The sequence below is a fragment of the Carassius gibelio genome, chromosome A19, assembly GCF_023724105.1.
Source record: "Carassius gibelio isolate Cgi1373 ecotype wild population from Czech Republic chromosome A19, carGib1.2-hapl.c, whole genome shotgun sequence".
NCBI classification, from domain to species: Eukaryota; Metazoa; Chordata; class Actinopteri; order Cypriniformes; family Cyprinidae; genus Carassius; species Carassius gibelio.
This window is the reverse complement of record NC_068389.1, coordinates 27,536,922-27,549,377: the sequence shown is the minus strand read 5'-3', so window position 1 is coordinate 27,549,377 and position 12,456 is coordinate 27,536,922. Positions and strand designations below refer to the sequence as shown.

Genomic DNA, 12,456 nt, shown 5'->3' with positions numbered 1-12,456 from the left:
TAAATCCAGGCAAACAATAATTAAGCAATTAAAATGTTTTAAATTCCATGATAAAAAATCTAAAATATTTTCTGATAAAATCTTACTAAACAAGTCTCTAGTTTTGTGTTCAGTTAACATTAACATTATCTTTCAACATTTTTAAAGGGTATGTTAAAAAATGTTCAATCCATTTTGTATTGTTATATTGTAGGTGACATTTGTAAAAGAACAATGTTTATTTCTCCAAGATAACATTTATTTGCCTGCAAAACTGATGCAAAACAGCATGTTTTCATTTAGATGATCCATTGTCATTTTGTCAAAACTTGTCATTTCATTTTGCATCATCCTGCAGAGTGCTGCTTACAAATAAAAGGGGACATGCAGGTACACATAACTAACTAACAGATATAAGAGACGTTGCAATATTACAAAGAAGGTTGAAAATCATCAAATTGACCCTTATAGGCAAAATAAGGATAATATTTGTTTTGTGTGTCTAATGTTTTGTGTGTTAATGTATATTCGCCATCGTCTGTAGTCTGTGAGCGTTGGCGTCATCTGAAGTCTTCACAAGTGAGTTTGGATTCAGTCTGGAGCTGGTGTAATCTCTAGAATCTTTGGGATGGGCATCCTCAGATAGAAACAGGAAATAAAAAGAAGAACGTTTAGCATAGCTGCTGCTGTTCATATAATTTCAGACAAAAGATTATGTATTTCCTCACATATAACTGGAGTGCATGGTTATTAGATGTGTGAATACTAAACTATGTATTTTTAATCTAATAATAAAAAAAAAAAAGTGTGTCCGAGCACCAAATATTATTAGGATGGCTATTTCAAAGTAAAATACCAAAAAGTTATACTTCCTTTAGTTCCAGCAGTATTGGGCCGTCAGGGGCAGCAGGGCTTTCTCTGCTGGCCCTATAAAAAACAAAATTGTGTGAAAAATGTTTTTATTGATTATTTAGGTATCATTTTCATTTGTGTAATGTACTCAAATTGCCTGTGATTAGTTTAGTTGAGGTTGACCTGGAATATCCTACATTTAAAAAGTCTATGGCCAGCACTACAGATGGTGCTACCCTTTTGATGTAAGAAGCCACTTCAAACTTCAAACGCAAATTTAAATGCAACCGTTCACATAGTTTTCTATTAAATAACTTTATATTTGTCCCAAATCATTGTAAATTTACATAATGACGTTACCCTAGACTATAAAGTATGTATTGTGCATTTTTCAGCAAAACGTTGGTCTTTCTGTGGCTCTAATACAGTCTGTATGCTTCATCTAGAAAGCTGTAATACAGATTGCGCGTTTTCTTTCCGTTTGCTCTTTTTTTTTAAACACTGAACTTCAAACACATATGCCACATAGTTCACATAGTTGAATGTGTCCGGTGTGTGTGATAACTGTGACTTCTCAAAGACGTTGCGCTGTGCTTTTGCAAAGTGTGTTAACTTTTCTTTTATATATATATATATATATTTTGAGATAATCATGCAGTGTTTCTAAAATAGCAGCAAATAAAATGTGATGCGTCCGGTGTGTAGGGTTGGGTATCATTTTAATTTTATCGATTCCAATTCCGATTCTGCTTATCGATTCCGATTCTTATTGATTCCTGGTTTCAATTCCAATAAGATAAAAAATCCAATATAAAAAAATTAAGTCAAACATTTTGATGTCAAACATGTTTCTGTCTTTTTATAAAGCATTCTGTTGCAGCTGAATAACATGAGCAAAAATCAGTAGCCTACAAAACACTGCAAGAGGAATTTTGCCTGTGCTTTAAAAAAATACTATAGCAAAAACAACTAAATTAAGATGAATTCAAATATTAAAGTGTTAAAGACAAGTAACCAGTCAGTAATAAGATAGGAACAAACAAATCAATTAGCAATATCATAAATAAATACAACTGAACAAAATTTCAGGTACAGAAACTGTCATTAAAAGTTTAAAAACGCTGCATAGTTTTCTTTTTATAAATAAAATAAGACTAATCAATTAAAGTTATTAAATATATTCAGTCAAGATCAGTGAATGGTTTTCTTTTATTCTTTGATTAACATTAATGACAGGCAGCACGTTTATTAGGCTGTTGTCTCTTAGAGCAAAACTACTACAAATCTACGTGTGTTTTCTTTCTCATCTGTTTACGTTCACGTAAGACAAAAACGGTTGTGTTTATGATTATATACTGATGAAGTTTTCTGTATATTGGTCAACAAATATGAAAGAAGTCAGTTTCGGCTCGGAACAACCTTTTCTACAGTGGAAATACACGGAATGGTCCGAGAACGGACACAAACCTGGGAACCCGCAGCGCGACCGCAGACCGCTGCTCTCGTTCAGTATCCATTTCGTTATATATATATACATACGCACACACAACTCGAAACCACAAAGTCTGTGAAACATTTACAACTGATGAGTAGTTTACACTTTAGATTAAGTGGTGCAGAAAGCTTTGTAAATGATTTATAATGTTTATTGAGATAATAGTACAATGTTGACATTTCAATGATTTATAAGTGATTCATAATATATTAACTAATAACTATTAACCATTAAGGATCTGTTTGATTTTTTTCATGATGTTATTTTTTTAAAGATTACTTATGAAAGATGTGTAAATAATAGCATATTACTTAAATCATTATCGAATGTATATTCACGTCACTTGTAAATTATTTATAACTTAATCTACAGAACATAGATAAAAATATTAACATATAATTTATTTCTATGAACGCATAGTTATGTTTTGTAAATAATTAGTTCATCATAATCTAATTACTTGTAAATTTCTTTAAAATTAATTTGCAAAAAAGACACAAATTATTAGTATATCACTTATTAAGTGCTTATGGATGTTTTGTAAATGATTAGTTTATCATTAACTAATCACTTAAAAGTGACTTACAACTGAACTTTAATATAAAGTGTTACCAAAAAGTCACCCACACCTTGGATTACCTGAGGGAGTTTAAAATGACAGGTAATTTTCTTTTTGGGGTGAACTATCCCTTTACCCACACTAATCTAGCCTACTGTTGAAGTTGTTGATCAGGTGTCATTGTTGTTTAGAGCATGTGTGTGGCATAATAAGTGCATTACACATAAGGCTCCGTTAGCTGTAACAGAGATGCGTAAGATGTGTACAGTATCTTACAGTTGTTTACTGAAGGCCCTGACTGAAACCCCACTGTACTCACTGTCTGACAGCAGGTTCACAGGTTAGCCTTTTCCAATACACCATTGACAAATCACCAGAAAAACATCCACAGAGCTATCAAAATATCTCATACACACACGAAAATTAGATTAAAAGCCCAGAGTTTCGTCAACAAGAGCTCAATCTATAGAGTTAGCCTACCTGAAAACTGCTAAAATGCTAACAGACTTTTTCGAAGACACTAAACCATTTCTATAAAATACATTTAATTGAAACATTACAAGTAAGAAATGCGTCAGGAACATTTGTATATAACAGTTGTGTGATTTAGGCGACTAAACATACCAAAAACAGAGTAAACCGCGAGAGATGGAGATTACAGATTGCAAGTTTTTGTGTTGACGCCCCGTTTCCATGGCAACTCTGCTCCCCGCTTGTGCAGAACTCACATGTGGCGCGGCAGAAATTTGAACAGCGTTCTGAGTCGTAGCTGGGCGCCGCCGGTGTGTGTACTCACATAGAGAATAATGTGTTCGAATTTTAAAGACGTGGCGCGACGCGACGCGGCGCTGCGCTTCTCGTCCGGTGTGCGACCCCCTTTAGTTAAAACATTACATTTATTAATTACAGTCTCATTCAATAATCACTCAATAATGAATATAAAACTCATTTTGTAGTTCAGAAAAAGCAACAGCAACAATAGCTCACCATATATAGACGGATTCTTTCTTAAAGCCTGTAAAAGAGTGAAAAAAGGCGAAAAAGCACTCCCGAACTGATTCAAATGATTCGATCCAGCTCCGAGTCCGAACTCCCGAACTGATGATTCGCGATCCCCAAACTGACTCAAATGATTCGTGAACCCGATTTGAACTCCCAAACTGACTCAAATGATTCGCGAACCCGCTACGAACTCCGAATCGGTTCGCGAATCATTTGAGTCAGTTTGGGGATCGCGAATCAGTTTGGGAGTTCAGAGTGGGTTCGCAAATCATTTGAGTCAGTTCGGGAGTTTGGAGCGGGATCGCGGATCATTTGAGTCAGTTCGGAAGTTCAGAGCGGGATCGCGAATCATTTGAGTCAGTTTGGGGTTCGCGAATCATTTGAGTCAGTTTGGGGATCGCGAATCATTTGAATCAGTTCGGGAGCTTGTAGTGAGTTCGCGGATCATTTGAGTCAGTTCGGTAGTTCAGAGCGGGATCGCGAATCATTTGAGTCAGTTTGGGGTTCGCGAATCATTTGAGTCAGTTTGGGGATCGCGAATCATTTGAATCAGTTCGGGAGTTTGTAGTGAGTTCGCGGATCATTTGAGTCAGTTCGGGAGTTCAGAGCGGGATCGCGAATCATTTGAGTCAGTTTGGGGTTCGCGAATCATTTGAGTCAGTTTGGGGATCGCGAATCATTTGAATCAGCTCGGGAGTTCGGAGCGGGATCACGTGTGCATTTTGAGTGCGTTCTTTCACTGATTTGTGTATTCAAATGCATTTATGAATGCATGTGAATGATCACAAAATTCAAGATATGGGGGTTAGAAAATGTATATATTTTGATCATTTTATGTAGTTAATCAGTATCACACGAAGAGTGCCATTTCAGTTTTTCTCCAAAAATCAGCATGATTGAAATGTGATATTAAGTCACTATAAACAATAATTTAATTACAAATACAAAATGTTGCAGAATAATGTAATATATGAATGAATAATAGCCTAAAGAACCTTTGTGCCAAAAGGGTTCTTTCTTGTCATTACAGAACCTTTTTAGCATAAAAGGTTCTTTGGAGTTGAGTAAGGAACCCTATGGTTCTATATAGAACCCCAATGAACCCTTTTTTCTAAAAGTGTAGAACCGCCACTGATCACCAAGGGTATAAAACATTAAAGAAAACATCGATTTCATGTGTATGTGTGGGGTCAGGAAGGTGATATACATTTCCTGGGGCAAGTTAAGATGTTTAAAAGAGAAAGTGTTTGTGTTTATGAAAATAGTGTTCCACTTAAGTATATTTGCATAGTAATTCAGTTTCAGTGTTTATATTAAACAATGGTTCGCTCGACTTTTTAGTTATACAGTGGCTTATAACATATTTGCACATACATTACAAGGGAGACTGCAATATATAGTGACGTAAAGGAACAAGGTATTGAGTTATATGACAGAAATACACATTGTAAAAAAAAATCTTACAAACATTATGCAACACATTTGTAATTTCAATTATTATAATACAGCATTACAAGATCAACTCCATGACTGAAAGAAGCACAACTGTGTGTCTCTTTGTTTGTTTAAACAGAAAACATAGACGGTCAGACTGTGGATGTGCTAATAGCTTGAACTCAATGATCCGTGTAAAGAATCATTCGGAAATGGTTCCAGCGTAAATGACTCACTCATTTGAATCAGATGTCTGTTACTCTGCTTTTGTGCCTCTAGTCATGTTTATACTACTCTCAGTCAAAACCGTTAGCTTGCTAGTGTTTGAGCTTAATTAAAATAAGTGAAAAAAATGTTACAAATGAAATATCGATATTTCCATTCAGAAGATGAATGCTTTCCATGTCGAAGACATCCAACACAAATCTACTAACATGTTCAGGTGAGGTAACCAGTTTAGCTCCATTAATATGATGAGCTGCAGATCAGAATACATGCTAGATGAAAACACTGCTTTATGACCCAGTTTGTAGCTGAATTCACTATAAATAGTGAGACACTGCAGTTCAGTGCTGACGGTTTAACAGGAAATCAAACCATCCAGTCATCTCATACCATTGAAGTGTTCTCTGCCGAAAAAACAACAGAAACCAGCACATTTGTAATGGTTTTAATGGTTTTAATGGAAACTGTGATGGAATTCTGGCAAGATGCAATTCTGAGAGAAAAAAGTCACAATTGTGAGATAAAAATTTATAATTACCTTATAATTCCCCCCCCCCCCCCCCCCCACCTATAGCATCAGGAAGTGTAAGATGAGTTCAGCCTGAATCCGGGCCCTTCGTGTACACGTACAGTGCACTCATATATCTCCCATTTACAGCATTTTCTATGGACTTAAGAACGATCTTAATCATTTTTTTGTTGCCTTATCTTTTTCTAAGCGACGCGAGGCAAGGTAAGAGAAAAGTTCATTCATTTCTCTGCTCACTTCCTTCTGATGACACACTTCTGACATGACACTAAAACATACAATAAATTGACAATAAATTTGAAAACCTTTTAAGATAAGTTCATATGTTAGATGTTTTTTAGCAAACATAATTTGCCGTTCGGTTTACATAATGTGTTTTTGTCTTTATTCTTTTGTTTGTGTTTTCTTTCACCCACAGAAAATCACTTCCTGCGATACGAGTTTACAGCGTTCTTCAAATCAAGCACATTTCCTGTGTTCAAAGCTGTCGGCGTCTGTTATGACAGACAGATCGCTCACTACAGTAATAATGAAAGAGTTTGGATTAGATCGAGTGTAAATAACTGGATCAATGCTCCTGAAGCTCCACCTGGTTCTAGAGACTGGTTCCTCCATCAGTTAAAATCTCTGTCAAACTGCACAGACTTTCAGCGCTTTGGTGAGTTTCATGCTTTAGTCATCCATTATCAGGCATGTTATGATATGTCTTGTATTTTTTATGTACTGTAAGTTTCACACGAGTGTTGTTCTGTGATTGTAGAGCTCCATGTTCTTCAGAGAGTAATCGGTTGTGAACTAGAGAAATCTCCTGAAGGAACAGTGAGTCTGAGAGCATTTGATGAATATGGATTTGATGGAGAGGATTTTATGTTCTTTGATTCTGACACTCAGCAGTGGATTGATAAAAACCTCAAAGCTAAAGAAACCAAAATGAAATGGGATCAGCAAACTGGACACAATGAACATCTGCACCGTTACCTGAAGACCTGCATGAACTGGATCTCCAGCTTTACCAACACAAAGAAGAGTAAGTTCTGATCGGATCAGGTTTAGAGACAGCTCGAGGATGTCTCGATGCAGAGGCGATTTACTTAAAAATAATTACTAATGAGTTGAAACCAGTGTGTGGGAATTACACCATGACCATCAGGGGGGTCACATTAATTATATTAAGTAATGTTTTATGTTTTTAAATAGGGCTGTCAAGTAATTTTTTTATGTAAAATTAACTAGCCTACATGATATGCAGACTAATTAATTAAATTGAGCACATTTAAAGTCATTATTGTGTTAAATTAAAACCACTGAATAGAGAATACATAAAGTAGCTTTAGAAAGAAATATTTTTAATTCAATATACAAAAATAATAATAATATAGAAATATAACACACAGCAGGTTTTGCTAGGGCTTTATGTGTATTTTCAGTGGTGCTATGGCATATTTTTCAATTCAGTTCAGGTTATGAGAGTATAACCCATTTCAGGGGCTGCAAAAATTACAGTTTAAAATCAGTCAGAGCCACCTTTACCAAACAGTAGTATACTAGTAATTTATTAAGCATACTTAGGTAAAGTTCAAGTATATTTTTAAGTATACTTTATGTAGCAAGTATACAGTGTTCTAGTAGTATACTTATAAGTGTACTGTTTCAATACTCCTTGGGACTAAAAACAGCTATTAGTTTCTCTCGAAAACAAAACAAGTTTAGGCTATAAAAACATCAATCCAAAAACAAATTAATTTAAGCTGAAGCTGATGACTGCATCTCTCATCCAGCACAAATCCAAATGTTTCCATGTTCCCGACGCATTTGGATGCTAAAATATTATTTATTATATAGTGTTTGTACTTTTATCTACATAAAACATCATCTAACTTTTTATTTGTTTTCTTTAATAATCCAAAATGATGTTGTGTCAGTGTGATGGTCAAAGCTGGTTGATTATATATAAACATGACATCATTCAAAGCTGTCAGTTTTTGCAAAATAATTAAAACTGTAAAGCTTTTGCAAAATAAAGAAAACATCTCTGCAGTTTTGTTTTCCTTTCCGAAAACTTTGGAACGTGTCACAATGAACCGTAGTTTAGCACAATTTTTCTTTCATTTCATTAATCTGTCAATATGATTTAAGTTAATTATATTTAGTGTATATGCCTATATTCCTCTTCATGTAAGCTTATAGGGGTTCGTTTTTCTGTTTTCTCAATTCACGGAAGTGCTGCAGGTGTGTGTGATCTGTTGAATTCATCTCACACTATCCTCAGATAAACTCTAAGTGTGGTGCCTATGATGAGTCGCAGCTGAGCGGACATTTCACTCGCTGGCTTTAGCGTCACATTTGCATATGGCGTAATACTGTAATTTGTGATTCATTGACAGCAAATTTCAAATATTAAATGGAACGATAAAATAACGTTATTAACCGGTTAATGGCCATTTAAATTTTAAATTCTGTTCGGAACTATAAAATTTGATTTCGTTTCTGTTTCTGTTTCTGTTCCTGTCAAAATTTTGTTCGTTTCCGGTTTTCGTTTGCATTCCTTGAACCGGTTCAGAGCCCTGCTTTTAAGTATACTTTAAGTATAACAGTAGCACACTTTGAGTACACAACTAGTTTACCTCTATGTTTGTAGTTTGAAGTATAGTCTCAGTAAACTACTAGTTTTATACAAGTGTATGTGAACTTTACATTTTAAGTACAATACTCAGTGTTGGGGTAACGCATTACAAGTAACTCGAGTTACGTAATCAGATTACTTTTTTCAAGTAACTAGTAAAGTAACGCATTACTTTTTAATTTACAAGAAAATATCTGAGTTACTTTTTCAAAAAAGTAACGCCAGTTTCTTTGTTTTTCCATTTATTGATTGACAAGTCTCCAGTCCCCATACAGAGAGAAATCAGAAGTACAGAGGCGTTGTGTGCACTGTGTGAACATGATGTAGTTCTAGACTAAATGTGAATGTGCATTAATTCATCCTACTCACAAAAGAATTTAGAGTTAGTATTCATCAAAATGAATTAAAACAGTGAAATACAAACTTAAAATATGACACAAAGCTGCAATAATTAAATGTTAAATAACACCAATTTATCTAGTTTTTATCCCATTTTATTAACTTTGCTGCTGTCCTTTGATGATCCAGTTCAACCATACTAATAAGCAAAAATTACTTTAGATAAACTAACAATTGTGCTTCATTGTTTTTTTTTTATTGCTGAAGAGTGTTGAATCTTCTTCTCCTGTGTGCTACTGTACAGACGTGAATTTACTTTTCCTTCAGCCTGAGGTTTATTCTTTACACTTTTTGGTGTGAAAGGGCTTTTACATTTGCTATAAATAGAACTTCTTATATTAAAAACAATCAAGCCTTGCTCATATTTAAAAAGTAACGCAAAAGTAATGTAATGCATTACTTTCCATAAAAAGTAACTAAGTAACGTAATTAGTTACTTTTTTGGGGAGTAACGCAATATTGCAATGCATTACTTTTAAAAGTAACTTTCCCCAACACTGATACTACTATGTCCAAATTTAGGTTTTAATTTGTAAATATTTTGTTGTATGAATCGCTGAACGTACAAAACATCCAAAAAAAGAACAGGGTATCTGCTTGTAAACAAAAACATTTTATTCTAGCTTCATAATGTGGCTAAGTTTCATAAAAAATAAAGAAAATTTTGAACAAAAAGCTGAAAAAAGATTATGAATTGAACTCAGAATGATAATCATAATGTAGATGGAGTCGATCAACATCCCAAAGCAACTGTAATTATTACCTCTTCATCGGTCGACATTTTATTCCATAACGTTACAGTTTTGATGCTGTTTCATGTCAGATTGCTGTGTTGCACGTATTAGTATCTGCTGTTTCTTTTTTCTTCTTAACTTGTATTTTTTGGAAATTGTGTACAGAAGATGTGTACTAGCGCCCTCTACTGTATAACAATGAAACAGATTCTAGGAGCACAAGTATAGCTCAAATATATTTAGACTTTTTGTAAGTATAAGTCAAGTATACTTAAATGTCATTTTAGGTCTATTTCTGAGGAGTGCATAAAGCCCATTTTTGAGAAGTGCATAAAAACTAAAAGCATACTTTGCTATTTTAGTTTAAAAGAAGTATACTAATAGCACACTTGAATAAACTTCTTTTTCATAAGGGTACAGAAATGGATCTTAATATTTACAATTGAAGCTTCAATTATACATAAGCTACTTTCAATCTGACATCCATCATGAAATGAAAATTAAAACAGCTCATACTCATCGTTGTTCAGAACCTACATGACTTGCGTTCTTCTTTGTATTTTTTTCACAGCACAGAAACCACAGAGACTAAACTAAACAAGGTCTTTATAAATATTTGTCACTTATTATTTTCTTCTCCAGCTCCACCAGATGTTCGTGTCTTTGTGAAGAAAGCTCCTGATGATCACAGTAAGCTGAATCTGATCTGTCTGGCCACTGGTTTCTACCCCAGAGATATTGAGATGAACATCAGATTGGACAAATCTGTTCTTGTGAACCAAACATCTTCTGGAATCAGACCCAATACTGATGGATCCTTTCAGATGAGATCCAGTGTGAAGATCGATGCAAATCACAATGGGATTTATGACTGTCTGGTCAAACACAGCAGTCTGACTAAGACACGAGTGATTGTAACACTATATCACCAGATATTAAGTGGTGAGTATTTATGATTAGAGTATCCATGCACTGATGCTGCATCTGCAATTATAATCTGAAGATTACATACATTACAGGAGGAGGAGTGTTGATGTTTAAAAGTTATTAAACGGGGTAATGAAATGCATTTTCAGATGCTCATATTAAGTTCATATCAAGCTTTTTTGCATCAAAAAGTTCAAACATTTGTCAAAAATAATCATCTTCCATCCTCAATTTTTCTCTCCATCACAAACGCTTCAAAATGCAACATATTTACAAAAACCAGTGAGAGTCCGTTGTGAAACAAGACCATTCCTGTTTGTTCACTCAAGTATTATTAATAGTTTGGTCTATTATTATTAATCTTTTGGATCAATATTCTGCTGTTTCAGTGTGAAAATTGCAGTATGTTTTTTTATTGTAGAGTAACCTCTCATATGTGTTAATATCAAGGACATTTTGATTCTACATTTCATGTGCCCTTTAAATAAGGCATAGTGTAATTGCCACAAACAATTAAAGTTAAACTCTGTTCAACAAATATTTATTATGCTTTTTTTTCTTCAGCAGAATCTCAGTGGTTTCTTATAACAGGAATAAAATCATCAGCAGCTGTAGTTATATTTCTCCTTGTGATTGGTTACTGCATCTACCAAAAGGAAAAGTCAAATGGTAAGTTATAAATATTTAACACAATCACTGCTTCTTTAAACAGTTTGACAGTATATGACGGCATAACTGTGTATGTGAACATGGTGGAAGTAATTTTACGATGGTGAGTTTTTGAATATTTTCATTATTTGAGTTTCATCTAATGACAGACTACGTGATTATCCATGATATTAATCGATCTAATGTACAGTGCGGCATCATTGCAGCTTGACATAAACATACAAGAGCATGGTATTCGTGTACTCAAGATGAAGTTGTTATATTCTTTGTAATCTTTCCTAGCTCTGACGAGAAGTTACCCAGTTAAGTTGGAGTGATTGTTCAGATCCCCGGTCCAGCGAGTGAGAGTTACGTTTCAAAACATCAAAAGTGCTCTTAGACACATTTTATTCACTATTATTAGCAGTTGCACACATAACCTAAAAGATCAATGTCACAGTGTAACACTCTTCAGGGCAATACATCATCTACAGTTCTGTACGTGTTATTATTGTGGAACACTATAGTGATATACATACTGTATACAGATCCTGTAACTTGAATAATTATGATCGTGGTGCTAGCTGTAATCCTAGCTTTAGCTCAGGGATCTAATATATAAGTGTTTGACACATACAAAAGATGCAAGTTTGTAAAATGCATTGTGTTCTGTGTGTAATATCATGAATAAATGTATGAAGTGTGAGTGTGTGTTTATGCACTGGACATGCTGCAACATGTTTTAATATTTTCATTTAATTCAGCTATATGAATGCAACGTGTGAAAATAAAACTTTTCTCATCTAATTGTGTTTGAACAAAGACTGATAAATAAATAAATTAAGATTATTAAGTAATGAATTCATTTTAAGACAGCATGGAATAGATTGTATAATATTCAATTCAATTTTCAATTCAAGTTTATTTTTATAGCGCTTTTTACAATACAAATCGTTACAAAGCAACTTTACAGAAAATTATGTTTCTACAATATTTAGTACTAGCTAGTAGTTTGTGCACGTTTGACAGGATTTTAGAAAAAAAAAATAA

The 12,456-nt window shown here is 34.1% G+C and overlaps 1 protein-coding gene across 3 annotated transcripts; it reads left to right on the top strand.

Annotated features, from left to right (window-relative positions):
* Positions 1-6,129: 6,129 nt before the first annotated feature.
* Positions 6,130-12,112, top strand: LOC127935148 (zinc-alpha-2-glycoprotein). 3 transcript variants are annotated; one of them, XM_052532761.1, is made up of 6 exons: positions 6,130-6,279; positions 6,494-6,733; positions 6,836-7,102; positions 10,474-10,773; positions 11,323-11,427; positions 11,710-12,112. In XM_052532761.1, the coding sequence occupies exons 1-6, from the start codon at positions 6,213-6,215 to the stop codon at positions 11,742-11,744; spliced, it is 1,014 nt and encodes a 337-aa protein (XP_052388721.1). In that variant the 5' UTR covers positions 6,130-6,212; the 3' UTR covers positions 11,745-12,112. The 3 variants fall into 3 exon arrangements, with proteins under 3 accessions (XP_052388721.1, XP_052388720.1, XP_052388719.1); XM_052532760.1 differs by lacking the exon at positions 6,130-6,279 and having other exon boundaries at positions 6,358-6,733; positions 11,326-11,427; XM_052532759.1 differs by lacking the exon at positions 6,130-6,279 and having other exon boundaries at positions 6,358-6,733.
* Positions 12,113-12,456: the final 344 nt, after the last annotated feature.

Excerpts from the sequence above, each read along its gene's own strand:
- LOC127935148 (XM_052532759.1), top strand. The coding sequence starts at position 6,406 with ATGTTTTTTAGCAAACATAATTTGCCGTTCGGTTTACATAATGTGTTT. Across the intron at positions 7,103-10,473 it reads CTTTACCAACACAAAGAAGA|CTCCACCAGATGTTCGTGTC; the intron begins GTAAGTTCTGAT and ends TTTCTTCTCCAG. Across the intron at positions 11,428-11,709 it reads CCAAAAGGAAAAGTCAAATG|CTCTGACGAGAAGTTACCCA; the intron begins GTAAGTTATAAA and ends AATCTTTCCTAG.